This window comes from Onychomys torridus, chromosome 1 (genome assembly GCF_903995425.1).
Source record: "Onychomys torridus chromosome 1, mOncTor1.1, whole genome shotgun sequence".
Lineage (NCBI taxonomy): Eukaryota > Metazoa > Chordata > Mammalia > Rodentia > Cricetidae > Onychomys > Onychomys torridus.
Genome location: NC_050443.1, coordinates 81459581 through 81484855, shown reverse-complemented (window position 1 = coordinate 81484855; position 25275 = coordinate 81459581). Strand labels below are relative to the sequence as shown.

At 42.8% G+C, this 25275-nt stretch overlaps 2 protein-coding genes across 5 annotated transcripts in view; one reads left to right on the top strand and one right to left on the bottom strand.

Annotated features, from left to right (window-relative positions):
* The window catches only part of Pgap2 (post-GPI attachment to proteins 2), a 33192-nt gene extending 19165 nt beyond the window's left edge, over positions 1 to 14027 (bottom strand). For both annotated transcript variants that reach the window (XM_036167179.1, XM_036167185.1), the window contains exon 1: positions 13816 to 14027. The gene's annotated coding sequence lies outside the window, so the exon portion shown is untranslated. The remainder of the gene's footprint in view (positions 1 to 13815) is intronic.
* Positions 14028 to 14224: 197 nt separating this feature from the next.
* The window catches only part of Nup98 (nucleoporin 98 and 96 precursor), an 88995-nt gene continuing 77944 nt past the window's right edge, over positions 14225 to 25275 (top strand). For 2 of the 3 annotated variants that reach the window (XM_036187651.1, XM_036187670.1), the window contains exons 1-2: positions 14225 to 14391; positions 24955 to 25058. In XM_036187651.1, the coding sequence (XP_036043544.1) occupies positions 24983 to 25058 (76 nt within the window). In that variant the 5' untranslated portion in view covers positions 14225 to 14391; positions 24955 to 24982. Of the gene's footprint in view, positions 14392 to 14551; positions 14676 to 24954; positions 25059 to 25275 lie in introns of those variants that run through there. The other variant, XM_036187661.1, reaches the window with a different exon arrangement.

Below are 25275 nucleotides of genomic sequence, written 5' to 3'. Positions count from 1 at the left end.
TGGTGGTGGCGGCGCACGCCTTTAGTTCCAGCATTTGGGAGGCAGAGGCAGGCGGATCTCTGTGAGTTCGAGGCCAGCCTGGACTACAAAGCAAGTTCCAGGAAAGATGCAAAGCTACACAGAGAAACCCTGTCTCTAAATAAACCAAAAAACAAAACAAAGAAGAGAATATAGAATGTGTCGAGAAAAAAAGCTCTAGGACAGGCACCAAAACTACACAGAGAAACCCTGTCTTGAAAAACCAAAAAAGAAGAAGGAGGAGGAAGAGGAGGAAGAGGAAGAGGAGGAAGAGGAGGAGGAGGAAGAGGAGGAGGAGGAAGAGGAGGAGGGGGAGAGGAGGAGGAGGAGAGGAGGAGGAGGAAGAGGAGGAGGAGGAAAACTCTGTGGGGCTGGAGAGATGGCTCAGTTCCTCTGGAGATGCATAGGAGTTCCCGGCAGAGAAGGCCAGTGTCAGTAGCCAGAGCCTTCAAGGCAGAGGAAGCAGGAAGAACCTGCTTGGCCAATTGTAGCATCATGGTCTCCCTTGGGGCAATGGCTGCGGCTGCATTTTTCTGGCGTGGGATGGTTGCCGTGGATGGTGATATTTGGGGGCCAACTGTCTCTAGATTACACACAGACCCCCATGCCTTGGCAAATGGAGGCATAATTAAGTGGAGAAATTTCAAAAACCGGCTGCTTTTGATCACACATGGCCCACCAGCTCACACCCGACCTTCTAGAAACTTCTTTAGTGTCCTTTCTTCCAAAAGAGATGAACAGCAATCCTCTCTCTCTTCCCCTTCTCTTTTGCACCTCCCCTGATCCCACAGTTAAGAGCACTGCCTGCTCTTCTAAAAGACCTGGATTCAATTCCCAGCACCCACATGGTAACGCATAACCATCTGTAACTCTGGTTCCAGTGAATTTGACACCCTCTTCTGGTCTCCTGGGGACATACACACATGCAGGCAAAACATCCATCCACAAAATAATAAGTCAAAAGGATTTCCTATAAGACTGCTTCATTGGCTTCCTGTCTCCCTATGACCTTCAAATTATAGCTGTATGGACTAATTTTTTCTTTTATTTTCTTTCGTTAAGACAGGGATTCACTATGTATCCCAGGTAGCCTCTTTTTTTTTTTTTTTTTAAGATTTATTATTATGTATAGTGTTCTGTCTGCACATACCCCTGCCCACCAGAAGAGGGCACCAGATTTCATTATAGATGGTTGTGAGCCACTATATGGTTGCTGGGAAGTGAACTCAGGACCTCTGGAAGAGCAGCCAGTGCTCCTAACCTCTGAGCCATCTCTCCAGCCCCCAAGGTGGCCTTTCAATACTGGGATAACAGGCATGTACCATAACTCCAGACATCATAGTCCTTTTTTTGTTTTGTTTTGTTGTTTCGAGACAGGGTTTCTCTGTGTAGCTTTGCGTCTTTTCCTGGAACTCACTTGGTAGTCCAGGCTGGCCTGGAACTCACAGAGATCCACCTGGATCTGCCTGCCTCCCGAGTGCTGTGAATAAAGGTGTGCACCACTGCCGCCCAGTGCTTTAAAAAAAAAAAAAAGATTTTATTTATTGCCTGGCATGGTGGTGCAAGCCTTTAATCCCAGCACTCAGGAAGTAGAGACAGGAAGAACTCTGTGAGTTCAAGGCTGGCCTGGTCTACAAAGTGAGTTCCAGGACAGTGAGGGCTGTTACACAGAGAAAATCTGTCTCAAAGAAAATTATTTTTATGTATGTGTATGTGTGGCTGATGTGGGTGCACCATGTTTGTGCAGAAGCCCAAGGTGGTCTGAAGATGGCATTGGATCCCTGGACCTGGAGTTGTAAGCCATCTTATGGGTGATGGGAACACAGCCCAGGTCCTCTGCAAGAACAGTAATCATAAGGGAGTAATTGCTCTTAACCACTGAGCCACCACTTCAGCCCACACTGGTCCTCCTCACCTTTTATTTATTTTTTGGCAGGCTCTCACTTTTAGCACTGGCTGGCCTGGAACTTGTAGACCAGGCTGGCAGGAACTCACCAATATGTACTTACTTCTGCCTCCCCAGTTCTGGGATCAAAGGTTGGCAGCACCATAACTCTTCTTAAAACACAGGTCTGACATGTTCCTTCTTTGCTGCCAGTCAATTATTTAGTAACTCTCCATAGCTTTTATGAGCAGAGGCAAATTCCTTAGTGTGGTGCTCAACAGCTTCTATAATCTGGTCATCCTCTACTCCAGCAATTAAATTTTAGACCCCAGCTTTATCCTCCTCTTCCATGAAACTTGATCATCTTTTCTCTACACCTTATGACCATTTGCCTATCTTCCTACAGCTGTATTATATATTATATAATATATGGCCTACTAAGCTTTCATTAGGACTCTGACCACAAAGTAGCAAACAAGTACTTGTCTGTACTTGTCTGTTGCCCAGACTAATTTCCCCCACCTTTCTGGGAGCTCTTAATAATTTTTTGAGATAGTTTCAATCTGTGGCCCAGACTAGTCTAGAACTTACTATAACCCTAGGCTGACCTGAAACTCACAGCAACCCTCGTACCTCAGCCTCTCAAGTGTTTAGGAGCTAGTAAAAGGAGGCCACCCTCAATCGATTGCTTGCTCTTTCAGCCTAGTATAGGGCAGGAGTAGAGTAAGAGTGCAGGAAATACTGGATGGCTTTAACTGAAGCAGGTTTTAAAGAATGGGTGTACTAAGACAGATCTAGCAGCCCTTTAAGAATTCCAAGATAGGCCTTTTGAGAACAAATGCTGGAGACTGGGATGAAGGGAGTATGGTTGGGGAAGGTTAAGAGGCAAAAGAGGCAGAGACATGGGCAATGCTAGAAATCCAGGCCCAGTCCTGGCCTTGCCTCCCAGAAAGCTGTAGGAAAGCAAGCTCATCCTAAGCCAGTGAGGAGTTTTGTTTTTCCAAGACATCTTTGTCATGATCAAGATATCCTCCTTGAATGGTTTAAAAATCCACACTCTGGGGCTGAGGAGATGACTCCATAATTAAGAGCACTGGCTGCTCTTCCAGATGACCCAGAATCAATTTCAAACACCCACATGGTAGCTCACAACCATCTGTAATTCCAGCCCTACAGGATCTGGGGCTCTCTTCTGGCCTCTACAGGCACTTCTTGCACATGGTGCACAGACATACATTTTAGACAAAACACTCATATGTATAAAAAATGAAATCTCAAAAAATAAAAATAAACTTGTCAGGCATGGTGATGCATGCTATTAATTTCAGCTCTGCTTCCCTTTAGAAAAAAAGTCAGCCAAGCATGGTGAAGCACACCTTTAATCCCAGCACTTGGAAGCAGAGGCAGGCAGATCTAAGAGTTCAAGACTACTTTGGTCTACAGAGTGAGTATCAAGACAGGCAGGGCTACACAAAGAAACCCTATCTTGGGAAAAATAAAAACTCCAACCCTAGAGTTACTCAACTAATTCCAGTACTCAGACAAACAGTAATAGAATCTTCATTGTTCTAAAGAACTTTGGCTCTTCTGTTGCTTCTAGAATGGTCTCGGGGGTTGGGGATTTAGCTCAGTGGTAGAGTGCTTGCCTAGACAAGCTCAAGTCCCTGTGTTGGTCCTCAGCTGGGGGTGCGGGAGGAATGAAGTCTCAGATTTCAATCCTGGATATGGTGAGTGCTTTCCTGACCCTACCTGTGCTTCCCTACTCACCTCATCTAGAATATTCTTGCCTTGTACTTCCATCTTAGTGAATCCCCTTCTTCTGATAAAGGTATTTTTATTAAAATGACATTTGGATAAATTAAGAACTCATGTGGCAATATCTATGGAATCACTAAAGTAATAATAGTATGAAAGAATATAGGAAGAGAGGACAGCATGGTCTATATTGAGAATTCTAGCCTAGCTATACATTGCATGGAACCATGGAGTTGGCATCGTCATAGGTTTTTCAGGTTAGAGTCCATGGCTCCCGGGGCACAATGTGCCTTCCAGTTCCTGGGAGATGGATGCACTCCCTCAGGCAGTGAAGTGGTCAGGCAGCTTTGTGTTTCTCAGCATGTTCCTTTAGTAGTCAAGGCAGAATGAAGGCTTGACAGGACAGATTGCTCTTAGATGTTAATCTAATGTACCCTGTATAGCTTGCAAACTTCATTGTAGTCTGGCAATTATAACTGTCTTGATCCTGGCAATTGCTATTATATTCTGTTTCTGATAAAGGTATAAAATGTCTGATTGTTCTCGCCAGGTGGTGGTGGCACATGCCTTTAATCCCGACACTCAGGAGGATCTCTGTGAGTTCGAGGCCATCCTGGTCTCCAAAGCGAATTCCAGGAAAGGCACAAAGCTACACAGAGAAACCCTGTCTCAAAAAACAAACAAACAGGGGCTGGAGAGATGGCTCAGCGGTTAAGAGCACTGACTGCTCTTGCACAGGTCCTGAGTTCAATTCCCAGCAACCACATGGTGGTTCACAAGCATCTGTAATGAGATCTGGTGCCCTCTTCTGGCCTGCATACATACATACATGCAGACAGATCATTGTATACATAACAAATAAACAAACAAACAAATAAATCTTTAAAAAACAAACAAACAAACCAAGTCTGATTGTTCTCAATAAAATTGTTCAGCCTCAGTTGTGCTATGGCCCCTCCAACTGGCCTGGCCTGATTTAATTACTTGCAGCCATACAGGTGACCTTGGCCCCCTAAATAAGCACAGGTACTTATAGGTGGCACCAGGAACAGGGGCCTAAATATGAGGATTTAAGCAAAAAACAAAGGGGGGGGCAGAGTTAAAGGCGAGGAACTCCTGGGAATAGTGTACACACCAGTATAAAAAGGCGAGAACATCCATTGGAAGTCAAAAGGGACAGACAGTGCTGAAGAAGCAACCAAGTCGCTGGAGGAGAAAGTTAAAGAGGGATACCACCAGCTGATGAAATCCTTGGAGTTCATTAGTCAGTGTCAGCCTTCTTTCCCTGGAGAGGGGTCTCTGCATCCCAGAACTTGGTTCTGGTTAGGAAGAGCGGTTCAGGGAGAGTTACATGCAGGGGACCAGAAAAAAATCAGCTTTGGAAACAAATAAAAACAGTAATAGATAAAAATGACAGAGTTAATATTAAAAATGAAAGTGATCAGGAAAAAGCAGAATAACCCTGGGAACAGAAGGAAACTTAGAACTGTCTCCCTGTGACAAGATGGAGGGCATTCCTCCGCCTTCTGTTGTTTTTATTCCCCTACCTCGGCTGCAATGGCTCCACTCATAAAATCTTCCATCAAATATAGCTCTTTAACATTCCTTATTTTTATTTGTTATGTTCATTGGTGTTTTTGTCTGTGTGAGGGTGCTGGATCCACTGGAACTGGAGTTATAGACAGTTGTGAATGGAGAATTGAACCCAGATCCACTGGAAGAGCAGCCAGTGAGTGCTCTTAACCTCTGACTTACCTCTCCAACCCTCAAGTACAGTTCTTGATAGTATCAAAACTTTTTGTTTGTTTGTTTTTTGCTGCTTTGCTTCATTTCTTTCTGAAGTTGTCAGGTTTCTCATCCTCCATAAGAATGAACTCCTTTTAAGTTATAGTACAGGTCTCCTAGCCAAGAGACTTTGTATGGAGCCCAAGAGATGAGAGAAGATATGAAAGGATTTTCTCTTTTATTGGTGAGTGAAACACCCAATCCTAATAACTCAGGGCAAAGAGTTAAAAATTATACACCATTTCATTTAAAACTCTGAAGGATCTTTTTTAAGACTTATTTTCTTCTCTCTCTTTTTTTTTTTTTTTTTGGTTTGTCAAGACAGGGTTTCTGTGTAGCTTTGGAGGCTGTCCTGGATCTCACTCTGTAGTCCACTCACTCCACCCGGCCATCCATCTCTTAAGAAAGGGGATATTAATGATTAGATCCACCTCTATGCTGATATACTAAAATGCCTTCATATACTCAAGGGTTAACTCTGGCTGGCCCTCCAAGGGCAAATGATGCCTCAAGTATTGGCAGCTGTTCAACAAGAAAAAAGAAATGCATAATGACAAATAGTCCAACTTTATGTCAAAAGTTTGTTGCTACTGCTTTTAAGAAAAGAAAAGTTTTCTCTTGCTTCTATTATACATTATAAGGATGGTATTTTTGCTTTCTACTAAAAATAATAAAATGTTAAAGATTTGTTTACAGAAATAAAAATTGGATAAACCCTTTATTAACTCCTCATTAAATTTTTTTAAATGTATTAAATACTTCTGATGACTTAGCACTGACTTTTACTATTTTATGCCCCTGCAGAATATTAAAAACTAACAACACTTCAACATACACTACCAAGTCTTTTCAGAAATTTTACCAACAGTTTGATATAACCCACATCACAGGCATTCCTTTTTGGTCAATCTGTTTTGAAAGAACTAATGGACAGCTTAAATGTTATTTAAAAACAAAGGAGGGGGAGAAGGATAAAATTTGGGCAAGGATGGCCTTACTGCTGCAGAATGTTTTGGGGCCCCTCTGAAAAAATTCAAGGTCCTTTGGAGAGATGTTATGTCAGGCCAATGGAATGACCTGATCCAGCAATTCACAGGAGCTGAGGCTGTTTGTTTTTCCTCAGGGTGCCCACAAGTCAGTGTGGATACCTGACCTGATTCAACCTGTGGAAGGCAAAGAACTTCCCAAGTGTCTACCGGGGCTGCAGCTAAAGAAAAGGAAGAGAACAGAGCAATGGAGTTGTCGAACCGAAAAGAACAGAGTGCCTACGGACTCAGGAAGAGACTGGTGTGAGGGAAGAGACTTGTGAGAGTGTAGGGGAGTGTGACTGCAGAACTGCTGTTCCTTGCTACACTGCCTCTGTTGACTACATCTGTTACCGCTGAGACATATTGGGCGTATGTACCTGATCCTCCTGCACTTCACTTTGTTAACTGGGAAGAGAATAACATGCCTGTTTATGTCAATGACTCTGAGATCTTGGGTGCCCCCCACTGCTAATCATTGTTCCCAATTTAAGTATTGATGTTCAGGCCTTGCATGATAAAATAGTAACCATTCAACATTCAAAATTAGATGAATTACCCTCCTCCATTGCTGCACAAAACCTGACCAAGATTCTTGGTCATTATTTTTATGTCTCTAATTGGACTTCTAAACTATGGCCCATAGGGAACATCCCTGGGAAGTTTTTTTGCTGATTATACTTGGGAGCATTCTTGAGATTGATTTACTACTCCATGTGTGCTTTAAATATTGATTTACGCCGGGCAGTGGTGGCGCGTGCCTTTAGTCCCAGCACTCTGGAGGCAGAGGCAGGTGGATCTCTGTGAGTCTGAGGTCAGCCTGGCCTACAGAGTGAGATCCAGGACAGGCATCAAAACTACACAGAGAAACCTTGTTTCGAAAAACCAAAAATAAATAAATAAATAAATAAATAAATAAATAATGATTGATTTACATACCCTGAAATAAAAAAAGGGGGAATTGTAGAGAACCATGGAGTTGGCTTGGTCTAGCTGCCTTGAGAGGTTTTCAGTTCAGAGTCTATGGTTCCTGGGGCACAATGTACCTTCCAGTTCCTGAGAGGCAGTGAAGCTTTCAGGCCACTTTGTATTTCTCAGGTGACCTGGTCCAGGAAGTAAGCATGGGTGCTTATACTACATTGTGAGAAAAAAAAACTAAAAATTTCTTTTAGATTTATTGATTTTTATTTTGTTATTGGTATTTTGCCTGCTTTATGCATATGTATCATGTTCATGTCCACAGAGATCAAAAGAGGGTGTCAGATTCCTTGGAACTAGAATTAACAGACAATTGTGAAATTGTGGCCTGTCACCATGAAGGTGCTGGGAACTGAACCTGGATCCCCTGTAATAGCAACAAAAATTAGGACTGGCAAAATGGCTTAGCAGGTAAAAACACTTACTCTGCTAGCCTGATTCCCTGAGTTCAGAGGTTCGGAGCCCCAGAACTCTTTTTTTTTTTTTGGTTTTTCCAGGCAGTATTTCTCTGTATAACAGTTCTGGCTGTCCTGGAACTCACTTTTGTTGTTGTTGTTTTTTAAAGATTTATTTATTATGTATATAATATGACTGTATGCCAGAAGAGAGCACCAGATCTCATTACTGATGGCTGTGAGCCACCATGTGATTGCTGGGAACTGAACTCAGGACCTCTGGAAGAAGAGCCAGTGCTCTTAACCTCTGAGTCATCTCTCCAGCCCTGGAACTCATTTTGTAGATCAGGCTGCCTTCGAACTCACCAAGATCCACCTGCCTCTGCCTCCCAAGTGCTGGAATTAAAGGTGTGCGGCACCACCACCACCCGGCGGCAAGAGTAGACTCTTGCAAATTGGCCTCTGTGTGCCATGGCATGTATATGTCTACACACATACACAAAATAATAGTAATTTTAAAAATGATACAACTGGGACTGGAGAAATATCTCAGTAGTTACAAGCACATACTGTTCTTATAGACTAAGTTCAGTTTTCAACACCATGTAGAGTGGCTCACAAGCACCTGCAACACTCACACAGACAATTTTTATTGGTTGGTTTGTCTTCGAGACAGTGTTTCTCTGTGTAGCCCTGGCTGTCCTGGAACTCTCTCTGTAGGCCAGGCTGGCCTCCTACTCAGAGTTCCACCTGTCTCTGTCTCTAGTGTGCAAATACATAGTTGTTTTTTTAAATGATTAAAAATCAACACATAAAATTATAAATAATCTCAAGAACACCAATATATATAAAGCATTTAACGTATGATGGGCTGGAGTTAAATACAGAGTTACCACGTATTATACCTAGGTATAAACACAAGAGAATTGGAAACATGTCTACAAAAAGCTCAAACACAAATGTTCATAGCAGCATTATCCATAATAACTAAAACATGGAAATCCAACTATCCTTAAACTGATTCATAACAGACGATGATATATCTTTACAATGGGATATTGTTGTTGTTGTTTTGAGACAGGGTTTCTCTGTGTAGCTTTGGAGTCTGTCCTGGAACTCACTCTATAGAACAGGCTGACCTTGAACTCACAGAGATCCACCTGGCTCTGCCTCCTGAGTGCTGGGATTAAAAGCGTGCCACCGCCTGGTTAATTTTTATTTTTAATGTGCATTAGTATTTTGCCATGGTTGTTGGGTCACCTGAAACTGGAGTTGCAGACAGGTGTAAGCTGTCATGTGGGTGCTGGGAATTGAACCTGGATCCTCTGGAAGAGCAGTCAGTGCTCTTAAACACTGAGCCATCTCTCCAGCCCCCAAAAGGATATTATTAAACCATACAAAGAAATAATGTATTGATATATGCTATCCATGCTGACAAACTTTTAAAACATTATTCTAAGTGAAAGCACCAGACACAAAAGTCATAGATTATGATTTTATTTATGTTAAATAACTATAATAAGTAAATCTATGTAAGATAGAGAATGAGTATTTGCTAGGGCTAGAGGGCAAAGGTAGATAGTAATTACTAAGGAGTATAGGGTTTCTTTTAGGGGGTTCTAAAAAGTGTCTTAGTGCTGGGCTGTGGTGGTACATGCCTTTGATCCCAGCACTCAGGAGGCAGAGGCAGGCAGATCTCTGTGAGTTCCAGGCCAGCCTGATCTCCAAAGCGAGTTCCAGGAAAGGCGCAAAGCTACACAGAGAAACCCTGTCTCAAAAAACAAAACAAAACAAAATGAAACAAAACACCAAAATCAAAAGAAACAAAATTCTACCTCCCCCCCAAAAAAACCCCACAAACCAACCAACCAAACAAAAATCCAGCCAAAAACTGGTACTAAATAAAAAGAAGGTACTATTACAAAACTAAAATAAAAGCGAGGGGCTGGAGAGATGGCTCAGCAGTTAAGAGCACTTGCTCTTCTTGCAAATTCCCAGCCCCAATATGGTTAGCTCACAACTACCCACAGCTCCAGTTCCAGGGGATCCAACATTCTTTTCTGCATGTGGTGCAAACCCATACATGCACACAAAACACCCACACATAAAATTAATAAAATAAAATTAAAAATAAAAATAAAAGAGAAACAGAAGTAGAATTGGTTGGACAAATAGAAAAAGCATAAAATATTGTATTAGGTAAAATACTGAGTATGCCAATAAATTCTTGTTTTTAAGATTTTATTTATTTATTATGATTACAGTGTTCTGCTTGCATGTATGTCTGCAGGCTAGAGAGATCTCTTTACAGATGGTTGTGAGCCACCATGTGGTTACTGGGAATTGAACTCAGGACCTGTGCAAGAGCAGTCGGTGCCCTTAACCTCTGAGCCATCTCTCCAGCCCCGCCAATAAATTCTTTAAATGCAATGGGCTAAATGCTATACTTAAACATCAAAGATATTCACATGGAATTTCTAAAAATCCAATTATGTGCTACACACAAATTTCAACCTTCCCTACCAAATTGTAGAAGAGGAGGGAATCAATACTGTATTTTCTTTGGGCCTAGCATGACCTCATACTTTTGCAAGTGCTATTACCTAATTTGACCTTCAGGATCACCTTATTAAAGACAAAGTATTGTGCCCATTTCATACACAAGCGAACTACAACACAGTACAACTAAAGTTCAGTCAAGGTCTGAACACCAGCAGATCTGAGATATGGACTTAGCTCTGACTCCTGCTCTGCTGTGCATTCCGTTGCAACACATGGAAATTTGGAACCATAAGTCCAAAACTATTGCCCTTACATGATCCCACTGTTTTCACAGTCCAGTCTCTTCTTTGAGCAATAATCTTTTATAGCTGCACAGGAATCTTTCAAGTGTGTGAAAGGATAAAGGCTCCTAGGATAGAGTCAACCAATACAGGGATGTGGGCATCTCTGGGCTCTTTTTGTTTGTTTGTTTGTTTTTGTTTTTGTTTTTGTTTTTTCGAGACAGGGTTTCTCTGTAGCTTTGGAGCCTGTCCTGGACTAGCTTCGTAGACCAGGCTGGCCTCGAACTCACAGAGATACGGCTGCCTCTGCCTCCTGAATGCTGGGATTAAAGGCGAGGGCCACCACACCCCAGACATGTCTGGGCTCTTAATGCCTAGAACAAGACATGGTTTGGAAAGTCCTTGTGAGTATGCCCCAATTTTTTGTCTTTAGAGTGGATGAAGGAAGAGAATAGTAACTCTAAGGGGTTGTTATGATAATTAGACTGGGGAGGAGGAGCCCCGGCTCCAAACAGATGCTCTTCCTAATCAGGGTCCCTGGAGGTGATACGCTAGGGATTACATGCCCACCAGAATAATACTTAATAAGGAACCTGAAAGTCACAGTGGTCCCCAGAAAGTCCTCACTGAAGCATTGTTCTTTCAATGTATCCTACCCACTCTTCCTATAAATACACACCATTTAAAGATTCCAGTTTCTGCAAAGTTAGCTATCGTTTCCAATTGAATATACTCATTTGCTGATTCATTTTTGAGCCTTTTTCTGTGTCAGAATTTATGCCTTAAAAACTACTTAAGCCAGGTGGTGGTGGTGGCGGCGGCGGCGCACGCCGTTAATCCCAGCACTAGTGAGGCAGAGGCAGGTGGATCTCTGTGAGTTTGAGGCCAGCCTGGGCTATAGAGTGAGTTCCAGGAAAGGTGCCAAAGCTACACAGAGAAACTCTGTCTCAAACAACAACAAAAACCAAAACAAAACAAAAAACCGACTTAATTTGGAAGTCCCGTTCTCAAAGAATAAAAATGTATCATTTATTGAGGACATACTGTGTACCAGGTGCCTTAGCAAATGTCATATTCTTCTCGTAATTCTCCTACTAGTTCTGTAAGTCAAACAAAAGTATCCTTATTTTACAGACATGAAAACTAAAGTTCAGAGGCAGTGGGAATTTTTCCCATATGATCATAGTTGGGCCTAGATCTAAACTTGGGGTTCTCTGATTCTGAAGTCCACAATTCTATCATTTCCCTGTTAAAACAATAATTCACTCATCTATGCATCAAATATGTAAATGTAAAGCATATCCAATATGTCCCAGGCTTTAGGGACACTAGAATAAATCTTGGAGGTAGGCTTAAATGTAGTTACATTTCCAGACTGAAGCACCAAAAAATCAGGGGGATGGTGTTGAGAAATCCACTGTAATGATGTCAGAAAAAAAAAAAAAAAAAGAGGAAGTAAAGAAGCAGCAGCAGCAGTGGCAGCAGCTGGGCAGTGGTGGGTGGCACCTTCAATCCTAGCACTCAGGAGGCAGAGGCAGGTGGATCTCTGAGTTTAAAGCCAGCCTGGTCCACAAAAGTGAGCTCCAGGACAGCCAGGGGTACACAGAGAAACCCTGTCTCAAAACGAGAAAGACAGACGGCAGACCTAATGATTGTTGCTGTTTTGTTTTTGAGACAGAGTTTCATATATCCCAGGCTGGCGTTACACCCCATCTGCTAATTACTTTCTGATTCAGAGTAAAGGCAAGGAAGGGTGATGGAAAAGCAGGGCTGTTAGACAGAGGAGTTCAGGGAAGGTGGCTGCAGATCGATGTTCAAACTAGCTTTCCTGTTAGGCAATCTATGCATTAACTTTTCTTTCAAGTATATACTGAACACGTACAATGTATCATATTCTTTCCATTTACTATCTTATCTTCATACCACGTCATTTAAAATGTTTTTATTGCTGGGCTGGAGAGATGGCTCAGAGGTTAGGAGCACTGGCTGTTCTTCCAGAGGTCCTGAGTTCAATTCCCAGCAACCACATGGTGGCTCACACTCATCTGTAATGAGATTTGGTTGCTTTCTTCTGGCCTGCAGGGACACATGAAGGCAGAACATTGTATGTGTAATAAATATATAAATCTTAAATTTTTTATTGCATTAATTAATTAATTTATTTTGTATGTGTGCATATATGTGGGTGTTTGTGTCATGGAGCTTGTATGGACGGAGAGGACAATTTTCAGGAGTCGGTTCTTTCCTTTCACTATATAGGTCCCAGAGATGGGAACTCTGGTCATCAGGTTTGGCAGGAAGTATGTTTACCTAAGCCATCTTGCATCTTTTGATCCTCCCACCTCCACCTCTCAAATGCTGAGATTACAGGCGTGCACCACTAAGTCCAGTTTATGTGGTGCTGGCAATTGAAAATAGGGCTTTGCACATGCAAGGCACACACTCTATCAACTGAGCTACATCCCCAGCCCTGACACCACTTAAAGATGTTTCTAATTCTCGTTATCACCAAAAACATTGAAGAGTTCATTTAAAATTCTTAGCAACTCTCGTTTCAGTTGTATACTGATGTCCCAGGAGGTGGTGGAGAGGTAGTACGCACTCTCTTTTTCTGAGCACAGATCCTGCTATTCTGTGAGACCTCAATCACTAGACAGGTCTGGTTTCTAGAACATGCCCACTCCTCTGCTCCTAGGTCCTAGGAGGACACCGACACCAAAAGTATGAAAATGCAGCTTTCACCAACACCAGGGCAGGGAGGAGGCAAATAGAATACAAAGTAACAAGGTCCTGACAAGAGGACCGCCCAAACATCACTCCAACTTGTTGAGGTTAGCAAATGTGTCCTGGAGAAGGCGGGACATTTGCCCCAAGCCATCCAGAACAGGCACAGGTTCTGAAAGCGCAGCTGAGGCAGAAGGTCCAAGAATACTCATTGGGATCGAGCCCTAGAATAGACCATTGCTCAGGTCTACCTTAGAGATTCAGAGGAGGAAAGGATGTGCGAGGATTGGCTTGGACCAGCAAGGACAACAGTGGGGATTGAGGGTCTCGGAGCGGCTGCAGACAAGCCATATGGACCGATAGGTATCCCCAAAGGGTTCTCCAGCTCCGCAAGTGCCAGCTGGGTGGCCAGAGAGCCTTCCCGTCACTGCCCGCAGACTGGAGCTAAACAAGGGTAGAACAGTTACCATGTCATCCTTGGGCCTTCCCTCTGATTGGCCGGAGCTTCTGTAGCCCGAGTCTCCGCGCTCCAAGGAAAGGGGCGGGGTCTCGGCACAACGTCACTGCTGTTTGGTGCTCTCCGTTCTAGCCACTCCCCAGCCCTCATCGAGGGGTCCTGTGTGACGTCACGGCTCTCTCAGCCAACCGTCGCGGCAGAGGGGGTGGGACTCCACGTCCCTCCTAATCGTCCCTCCTTTTTCTTCCCTCCCCCCACCCCCGTTCCTCACGCCCCTCCTCTTCCCCTCCGCTCCTTCTCAGAGACCGCCTTCACGTTCGGTTTCAAAAGGCTCGTTGCCCAATGAGTAACGGGGTGGGTCTCGAGTGGCGGACCGGCCTGCCAATGCCCGGCCGGCGAGGGCGGAGTGCCCGGGGCTGGCCTCTGACGGCGGGCGGCGTGTGACGCAGTCGGGCCTCTGCGCGCTGCGCCCGAAGCGGCGGTCGGTGGCGGCGGCGGCGGCAGCGACGGTTTCCTGGTGGCCGCGCGCTGCTCTGTGAGCGGCGGGTGGCAGACGGACCTGGGTCCTCACCCCAGAAGCACCGCGGTAAGTCGGGAGCGCCGCTGGCGCCCAGCGGGAGGGTCCTCCCCTCTGGACCGGCATCTGCGCGGGACGCCCCGGGCCCTCTCCGTCGCCCAGTCTCGTGCCGGGCGCACTCCTTCGGGCCTGCGTGAGGGGGCGGGGCCCGCGGCCCTGCGGCTTGGCTCGGGAGGCCCTGGGAGGGAATCCACACGCGTGGGGCGTAGGCCAGAGAGGGTCTCGGGTGGCAGCCCACGCTGAAGTGGGAGCCTTCTCGTCTCTGGTGCTACTCATTCATTCGCCGGGCAGAGGTGAGCAGCCCCGCGGTAGGCTGGCCCTTGCGGGGATGGTGCCTTGGAGGGACTCCGTGAGGTTCCCCCATCACTTCCTTGAGCACCCTGCGGGACGCGTTTTGTCTAGGGTTAACCAGAGGGTTGAGTGAGTCGGAAGTGCGTTAGCTTTTGAAGGCAGTGTCTGGCGATTAGAGGGGAGAGGGGTCTGGTCAAGCCAATGCAAGGTTCTTTTCTGTGCTGCCACATGTTCGGTGTAAACCGAGGTGCGAAAGATTGGGTTTCTGAATTACAATAGTCACAAGAAATTGTCAGTCCCCCTACTCTGCATCACGTGCAGAGGTTTTGTACTTTGGAGGTAGAATAAGAGGACTCAGGAGTGCCAGATGTCTTGACTGTAGTCACCCTCCGTGTTTGCTTCAGGCTTTCCCATTATTGGCTGTTCTCTATTTGGTAGGGGGAAGGACACGGACATTTGAGTTAGTTTTCAAAGCATTTCCAGTTTTAGTTGTTAACCACGTTTGCGTATATGTGTGTGTGTTAAGATAATAGGACTTAATTTGTAGTACTCTGATGTAGACTTTTAATTTTTCCTTTCTTTCTTTCTTTTTTTTTTTTTTTTTTTTTTTTGGGAGACAGGATCTCACTTCAAAATCTTGGTTGGTCTGGAATTCACTATGTAGACCAGGCTTGCCACGAAATCAAAGAGACCACCTGCCTCTACCTCCCAGGTGCTGGTGCTGGGATTACCAGGTGCTGGTGCTGGGATTAAAGGTGTTTGCTGTCACACCCAGCCTTAACATAAACTTTTGAGAATTAAACTTACAAAGTACAGTTGAAGAGACAGACTTGGTGACGCACGCCTTTCATCCCAGTACTTGAGAGGCAAAGGCAGGCGGCTCTCTGTGAGTTCAAGGCTAGCCTGAGCTATACTGAGTTTCAGGACAGCAAGGGCTTTATAAAGAGACCCTGCCTCAAAAAACAAAACAAAACAAAACAAAAAACAAGTGTTGAGGGTGAGTAAAGTCAATATAGATGTGATGGTGTAAGCCTGTAATGTCACTAGTTATGGAAGTTGAGGGTGGAGAGCTAGAGCCCAGGAGTTTGAGGCCAGCCTGGGCAACATAGAAGATCCATCTCAATTAAAACTTGTTGCCGGGCGGTGGTGGCAAGCCTTTAATCCCAGCACTCAGGAGGCAGAGGCAGGCGGATCTCTGTGAGTTCGAGGCCAGCCTGGGCTACCAAGCCAGTCCTAGGAAAGGCGCAAAGCTACAGGGAAACCCTGTCTCGGAAAATTTTTGTCTTTATGAATTGATTTACTTACACTCCTTTTGTACATTTAAAAATGATCTTTAATATCGGCCTTAATTTTCCTCTGCCCCTTGTGCTTCAATAATCTTCTAATTTTTTATTTATACCATGTAATACTAAAAAGGAGATAGCCAATACACATCAATAATATAACCACTAGACAGAAATACACTCCCCCATTATCTCAACTCAACTTTAATGGTGATGTCCTAGTATATCATCTAAATTTTGTTACTTATGTGAACAAAATTAGTTTCTACCTCAGAAAGTAGGAGACACCTGACACACTGTTAAACAACAAAACCAAAAAGCCCCAGCACTGCCAATCTGAGTGACTATGCCAGTCTTCCAAGACACTCCCAACTTGCTGCTTTCTACTTCTAGAAAATTATACAATTAGGTACTTCTTCCTTTTTACTTCACTGAATTCCTTTGTATCAAAGTCAGCAAAGTGCAAAATCAATACATATTACTTTTCACTTTAATCCCCATGACAGTAGTAGAAAAGGGAGGAATCACTATCCACAGTTCAACTGAATGAGTTTGTTTTTGTTTGTTTAAGACAGGGTCCCAACAAGCTCTCTCTCTGTAGCTCAGGCTAGCCTGAACTCACAACAGTCTTCCTAAGTGCTAGGATCACACACCTGGGAGCACGGTCTACTGTTTGTCTTCCATGAGACAAGAGACACAGGAAAGATCTTTGTGAGTTCAAGGCCAGCCTGGTCTACCAAGCGAGATCAGTTAGACTTGGTGCTCTTTCAGAGTACATCAAAAATTTATAGTCTCTTACTACTAGAGATTAATCATTATTACAATACCCTATGTCCTAGACTGCCAGCACACAAGTCATATTAAAATAAATCATACCTTATTTTCCCAGTCTGTTAATTTGGTGCTCTACAAGTTTAGTTATTCTTAGATACCTAGGAATTAGTGGCTACAAAGTACAAAGTATTGGTGGTGTCGCAAACCTTTAATCCCAGCACTCGGGAGGCAGAGGCAGGTGGATCTCTGTGAGTTCAAGTCCAGCCCTGTCTACAGAGCAAGATTCAGGACAGGCTCCAAAACTACACAGAGAAACCCTGTCTTGAGAAACAAACAAACAAAAAAAAAATAATAATAATTTCAGAAGTACACAAATATCTAGCCTCTTTTCTGAGTATTTTTCAGTTTTCTGTATTTGCTCATTCACAAAATGAACTGCCTATGAGCAATGTAACCTAAAATACATATTAATATACATGTTATTTATTTTTGAGGCAGGATCTCATTATGCAGTCCTGATTGGTCTGGAACTTGCTATATGGACCAGGCTGACCAAAATCCCAAAGATCCACCTGCCTCTGCCTCTTAAGTGCTGGAATTAAAGGCTTTCTCCATCACACCCAGCAACACAAAAACATTTTATCATAATTTAATAAAAATACAAGCAGCTAAAATATAAAATGTGTGCATCAAGCAGAAGAATCAGTAAGTGTGTGGAAGGTTACACAGGAAAGCATGCCAGAAAAAGCTTTCCAGGGCATAATGTCCAAACTGATAAAATGGTACAAAAAACACCGGGTCCCGACTTTAATATTTAGACCACAGTTCTCTTCTGCTCTTTTGTATTACTTTCTTTTAGGTTTTATTGTTTATAATCAAAGCTACAAGCTGATAATGTTCAGATCAAACTGACAACTAATTTCATCAAATCTTAAGTATCATAAATAATTTTATCAAAGTAGTTCCCAATACCTACAATATGCCCAGCCTAATTTTTTTAATTTTATTTTTCATTTCAACTATTTCTTGTATTATTTTATGTGTATGAGTGTTCTGCATGCATGTATGTGTGTGCACATGTGTGTCTGGTGCTCCAAGGTCAGAAGGGCTGCTGTTTCCAAAAATGAGACAGCTTAACCAATTAACCCACTCTCCAGCCCTCAACAAGTTTTTGTTGTTGTTGTCGTTGTTGTGTTTTTTGTTTTGTTTTGTTTTTCGAGACAGGGTTTCTCTGTGTAGCTTTGCGCCTTTCCTGGAACTCGCTCTGGAGACCAGGCTGGTCTCGAACTCACAGAGATCCGCCTGCCTCTGCCTCCTGAGTGCTGGGATTAAAGGCCATGGGACTATCTTATGGATTGTTCTTCCTTCATAAGAGATTACATTTTATTCTGCTTCTGCTTCTTCACTATATCCTACCTGTGTGCCCCACCACAACCAGTGTTTCTAGTGATTTGATGTGGTAACATATACCTGTAATCTCACTACTTGGTTGATAGAGGAAGATCAGAAATTCAAGGTCATTCGTGGCTACATAGTGAGTTTGAAGCCAGCCTGGGCTACATGTAATCCTGTTAGCTGGGCGGTGGTGGCACACGCTTGCACTCGGGAGGCAGAGCCAGGTGGATCTCTGTAAGTTCGAGGCCAGCCTGATCTCCAAAGCGAGTTCCAGGAAAGGCGCAAAGCTACACAGAGAAACTCTGTCTCAAAAAAATAAAAATAAAAGATAAAACAAACAAAAAGAACAAACCCAAAATAACTTCTTGTAGTGTCAAACACCTGGAATTAGCACTAGGGGGTAGAGGCAGGAAGATAAGCAGTTCAGTCAGTTTGGAGCTACATAGGAAGTTGAGGGCAGCTTTCACTATCTGTACCCTGTCTCAAAACCACAAAGGTCCCTATTTTTGACAGATCTCATTGTAAATGAGATGCAGTTGAGTTCCTTTGGTAGCAGACTCTGAGCATAATCCTTAGAAGTTGGCTCAGGAAATTTTGGTATCATTACCTGTAAGAGAAGTGAGAAAGAAGTGGGAGATACTGTATTGTGATGATGTTTGAATATGTGTGGTGATGGAGATAGAACCTAGCTAGGCACTTTCAATAGGCAAGCATTAACTCTGACTCTCTCCTGTGTGATGCTGTTTTTTTCATTTTAGTGGTAGAAAAGAATTGAACTTAGGACCCTTTCTGGGTAGACAAGCATTCTACCCTAAGCTATATATTTCTAGAACTGTGGTGTCCTGATGAAGGTGTCAACCAATCCCATGAAAATTAAAAAGCGCTGGGCAGTGGTGGCATACTCCTTTAGTTCCAGCACTCGGGAGGCAGAGGCAGGTGGATCTCTGTGAGTTTGAGGCCAGCCTGGTCTACCAAGTGAGTTCCAGTAATGGAGCAAAGCTACACAGAGAAACCCTGTCTCAAAAAACCAAAAAGAAAAAAAAAAAAAATTAAAAAGCTGAAATCACCTGCCCTTTAGAGTTTTAAGCTGAGCTAGGGCCAAGAATCCTGGCATTGGCCATGGTTTTGACTGTCACAGGAAGAAAGTATGGCCATGGGTGAGGCAGTCTTCAGTAGAGGCAGTTGTGAAAAGCACTGGCAGCTGAAGGCTGTCTTACAGTACAGCAGCTGGTACAACAGATCTTCTGCAGTCCTAAATGAAAATCTGCATAGTTTAGTGTTTCAGTGCCCAGGGTGGGAAGTAAGGTCAGGAGAGCTATGTGCAGAGTTTGTGTTGTGTTATGGATGTCTAGAAGAATGCCATTGCTAGATGAAGTTAACATAGGCTTATAAAAGATACCAAGCTGAAGTGTAATAGAGTGAATTGGGTTGTTTGGCAGCAACAAGAGTAAAGGGTGGGTAGTTTTCACTGAGTCTGGTGTACACAGCAGAGTTAGGGAAACAAATGGTTTGAAGAGCTGAGTTTTCTGGATTCACTAGTTTAGTTTTTGTTTTGTGGTCGGGCCTTAGCCTAGGCTGGCCTCAAGCTCACTGAGTAGCTGAGGTCGATCCTGAACTACTGATTCTCTTTCCTTCACCTCTCTAGTGCTGGGATTATAGGTGAACTCCATCCAGTTCACCCAGTTAGCTATTCTTCATCAACTCTGTGGTTTTGAAAGATTGTGAGGTTGTCTCTGGTCTTGATTTGCTTCAGTGTAATTTTGTTTCTATTGTGGTTTATTTTTAGATAAGATCTATGTTACTGAGGATGACTTGAAGTTTTGATCCTCCTAAATCTACATGCTGGAATTACAGACATGCTGTTCTGGGGTTTTGTGCATGCTAGGCAAGTACTCTTGCTAGCTGAGCTAAATTCCTAGCCTCTGTTGTGATAATTTTAAACAACAGACCTTGCTCAGCTTGATAAATGAGAATAAACCAAGTTTGATCTTCTCAGAACTTAGAAAGTTGAGTGGGTATGCTGACTCACACCTTTAATCCCAGCATTTAGGAGGCAGATGCAGGCAGATCTTCTGGGTGGTGGTGGTGGTGCACACCTTTAATCCCAGCACTCGGGAGGCAGAGCCAGGTGGATCTCTGAGTTCGAGGCCAGTCTGGTCTACAGAGTTCCAGGACAGCCAGGACTGTTTCACCGAGAACCCTTATCTTGAAAAAACCAAAACAACAACAACAACAAACAAACAAACCAAAAGAAAGGTAGGTTGCATTGAATGAGACACTTTCTTCGTGGGTTATAGGTGTTTGCTGCCTTCTTTCTTCTTCTTGGGACTGAAGCAGTTGAAACAGCAAGCATATTGCCTGTTACTTTCCTGTGATTGAAAGTGTCTTTGGAAAGTTAGAACATAGGTTAAACTTGAGTTCTGCTTACCTCTTTGACCTTGTAAAATTTTGTAAAACTTGATTCTTTTTTTCTAATCTGCAAAATAGAGGTGATAATAGCAGTGATAGCTAATACCAATATTCTTTCATTGTTATTGAGATGAAAAATATAAATGAGCTTGTAGATGTTGAGGTATTTTCCAGGGTATTTTATTATTACTTAAAATCCCTTTGTGAAATGAGTGTCTAACGAATGGTAGGTTTCTGTCTCAGGGTAAGAGTATTAAAAGGAAAATGTTGATGTTGGGAGCTATAGAACTTAAGGTGTATAGAGTCAGTGTAGCCAAAGCACAAATTACAACTAAAATGCTCTGTAAGGGTACATTTCACAGAGGAAAAGTTGTCATTAATCACCTTTTAAAGAGTGGCATGTTCCTCCAATAGATGTCAGATTTACATGGATAAGTTTGCTGTGCGTGGAGATGAATAAGAAAGTACTTGGCTGTTCAGTGTGGTTGTGCACTTAGGAAGCAGAAGCAGGTAGGTCTCTGAGTTCAGGGACAGCCTGTTCTACAAAGTAAGTTCCAGGACAGCCAGTGCTACACAGTGAAAACCTTTCTCAAAACAAAAAAGAAAAGAACAAAAGATAGTGTGGCAGTCCCAGGTTCAGGTCCCGAGATGGGGAAGTGTCCAATCACCAGATGAGTTTCATACAAGTAACTAGCCCCTAAAAAGCTCAGGTCATCTTTATGTATTTATACTTCATAAACAAACATGTTTTTCCCACTCTCCAGCATTAACCTCCAGCAAAAACGGAATATAATTTTACCAACTTTTAAACCAGAGATAACACTTAGCATTTTATTAACTTGGCTAAATATCGAGCCAGGCACATCCTGTCCTTACAAAGCTAAAAGGTGATAAATATAGGCACACGTTCTCAAGAACAACAATATTGTTAAAAACTTATTTATGGAAATAGGGGTGATTGGCTGTAAGCTGCTTGCATAGTTTGTATTTCTCCAACTGTTCCCTTGTCCTGTCAAAGGATTCTGCACACCCAAGGCTCTTTATAAAGAGTGAACTTTCATTAGGCACTCTTTCCACCTTAATGTTTCCCCAGAATTAGGGGACATCGTTATGTCCCTGTGTTTCTTCCTTGTATGTAACTACTAGCTTTTATTACCTCTGATCAATCCTGTCAGCACTGAAACAGAAAAGTCCCCAGGGTCTGGGGTGGTGACAGCTGGTATTTCCAGATAAGAAACCTGTGAAACATCAGTTCCCAAAGAATTTTAGGGGAAAATATTTCAGAAAAAAAGGGTTTCTGAGAATGACCACATCTTTCCCATGCCTGACTGAGAAAAGTTAAACCAAAAACTGCTGAGAAAATGATCAGTCTTTATTTTTTTGCTTTTTGTTTTTCGAGATAGGGTTTCTCTGTGTAGTTTTGCACTTTTCCTGGATCTTACTCTGTAGACCAGGCTGGCTTTGAGCTCAGAGATCTGCCTAGCTCTGCTTCCTAAGTGCTGGGATTAAAGGCGTGCGCCACCACTGCCCAGCTAAATCATCAGTATTTATGAGAAGAGATCTTACAGTTTGCTCGATCCCAGCGCTGTCTTGAGATCCACTGGTCTTTGCCAAGTGAGAGATGGTCTTTGAGGGCCTTGCCTCTCGATGACCTGTTTGTAGCAAGAATTGTTAGAAGGTCTTATTAGTAAAAACAAACCCGAGCCAGGTATTGGAGTGAACGCTGAAGGATCAGAGAAACAGAACCAGCCACAGCTAACCTCACCTCACCAATTCCTCAGCTGATCTCTTTCCTCAATCTGGAAGCCTCTTTGTCCTCATCTGAATGGACCTCAGCTGACCTGCTGCTCAAAAACCTAAAAGCTTAACAGGCTCTAGTTCTTTTTTTTTTTGTTTTTGCTTTTCCGAGACAGGGTTTCTCTGTGTAGCTTTTCGCCTTTACTGGATTTCTCTTGGTAGACCAGGCTGGCCTCGAACTCACGAAGATCCACCTGGTTTTGCCTCCCGAGTGCTGGGATTAAAGGCGTGTGCCATCAATGCCCGGCCAGGCTCTAGTTCTTTTTTTTTTTTTTTTTTTTTTTTTTTGAGCTGAGGATCGAACCCAGGGGCCTTGTGCTTGCTAGGAAAGCACTCTACCACTGAGCTAAATCCCCAACCCCAGGCTCTAGTTCTTGATCCTCATGCCTTCTATACCTTCCTGCCTCCTGCCATCAATCACTTCCTGGAATTAAAGGTGTGTGTTGTTTGCATGCGTGGTTGTTTCCAGTGTGGCATTGAACTTACAGAGATCCTGATGAATCTCTGCCTCCAGAATGCTGGGATTAAAGGCTTGTGTGCTACTATTGCCTACTATTGCCTCTGTTTAATATTGTGGCTGTTCTGTTTTCTGATCCCCAGATAAGTTTATTAGGGTGCACTATATTGGGGAACACAATATCACCACACCTGTTGCATAAGTGTTCATATGCTGATCTGAAACTAGACCACATGGCTCAAAAGACATGAAAGTACTAGGAATATGGAAGGAATAAGTAAGGAATATGATCAAAGTATGTTTACATACACAGCACATGCTAAAAATAATAGTAATGATAAGGGCAAATAATCAAAAACATGCTAACAATAATAATCTCCTGACACAATGATAGTTATAAATCTAAATTTCCTATATATAACCTCAAGCACTGTAACTAACTAAGCCTGTATCCTGTAGTTGGAGAGCTTCTCTCCAGGTGCCACCAAGACCTGTTCGTCCAACAACCCACTTATAAAATAAACACACAGACATTTATATTATTTAAACTGCTTGGCCATTAGCTTAGGCCTACCATTGTCTAGCTCTTACTCTTATATTTAGTCCATTTCTATTAATCTATACTTTGCCACGTGGCTCGTGGCTTACCAGTACCTTATCTCTTTCTTGTCATGGCGGTGGCTGGCAGTATCTCCCCCAGCCTTCCACTTCCCACAGTTCTCCTCCTCCTTGTCCCACCTACCCTATCCTTCCTGCCTGGCTACTGGCCAATTAACACTTTATTTATTTTAACCAATCAGAGCAACACATTTGACATACAGAGCATCCCACAGCAGTATCCAAAATCAAAAACACAAAAAAGTTGGAGGTGCCTGGCAAAATCAACATGATAACTGGATAGCACTTGTTTGTTTTGAGGGACACATGGTCCATGTGTCCAGGCTGGCCTTGAACTGTTTGTGTTATAAAATAGAATTTTGAAAAAGTATGGTAGTACATATGTAAATAAAATTTACCATTCATCTATTTTTTGCTAACAAGTCTGTTCAAATCTTGTTTTCCCTAACGTATCTATTCAAATCTTTTGGCTTTTTTTTTCTTGGAGGAGAGGTCTTTCTGTATAGCCCTGGCAATCTTGCCTGTTATCTGGCTAAAGGTAGGGACCTTAAAGCAGATCTTATTACTGAAGAGTAAGTGATGATGACATGAGCCTCTAGCTGTAGGTAGTCTTAGCTGCTGAGCTACCTCTCCAGCCCTGGCCAGGGAAACAGTTTAGTTGAGATAACAGAATATGGTCATAATTGTTGATGCACATACTGTATGATCTCCTAGGTCTTGTTTTTTCTTTTTTTGTTTTTGAGACAGGGTCTCATGTAATCTAGACTGGCTTTGAGCTGTCTGTGTAGCTGAAGATGACCTTGAATTTCTGATCCCCTTTCCTCCCACCTCCAGAGTGCTAAGGTTATGGGTGTTTGTCGCCACATCCAATACTGGGGAGCAAACCCACAGCATCATTAAACTGTTTATACTGATCTGTATTATGATATTTAAACAAAAGTTAGGTAAAAATTAAAAAAAAAAAAAAACTGAGCCAATGAGGTGTCTCATCTTTCTGCCAAGTCTGGTGAATTGAGTTTAACTTCTAGAACTCAAAAGGAGAACCTATTGTTACATCCTCTCACCTCCATACATGTGCTGTGGCATTTGTAGGGATGTATATGCTAAAAGTAATAAAAGTTAAATTGCCCAACAATTCAGTGCATACATGAAAAACATTTTAAAGGGATGGTCATCGGTAGAATCACAAATTACAGATCTCATTACAGATGTTTGTGAGCCACCATGTAGTTGCTGGGAATTGAACTCAGGACTTTTGGAAGAACAATCAGTGCTCTTAACCTCAGAGCCATCTCTCCATCCCCACTAGTTAGTTATTTTAGCAAGTGTGTAGATTAATGAACATTTTATGGGTTTTAATTATATTTAATTAAAATATATTTTAATTTAATATTTTTAATTTAATTAATTTATTCATTCAAGGTTTTAGGATATTTAATAGCAGTATGCTATCATTTCTGTGGGCCTAACTAATATTTGTAGAATGGTAGATTTCTTGAAACAAATTACTTTCTGTGGTGTCTCAAAAGAGTAACTTTTGTTTTCCAGCTTTCTGAAGCAAACACTTGTTTGGAAGATGTTTAACAAATCATTTGGAACCCCCTTTGGGGGTGGGACAGGAGGCTTCGGCACAACTTCAACATTTGGACAAAGTAAGTTTTGAAAAATAATGAAAAAGGAGAAAATGTCTTAATTTGTCTGTCTTTTGTTGATTCAGTCGCTTTGTTTTGAGACTAGTTATCACTGTAGCCTGAGCCCGCTTATAACTATTTATGTAACTCAGGCTTCCAGCTCTCAACCCTTCTGTCTCAGTTTCTCAAGGCATGAACCACCGTGATAGTTTTCACTGTCAGTTTCACATAATCGAGA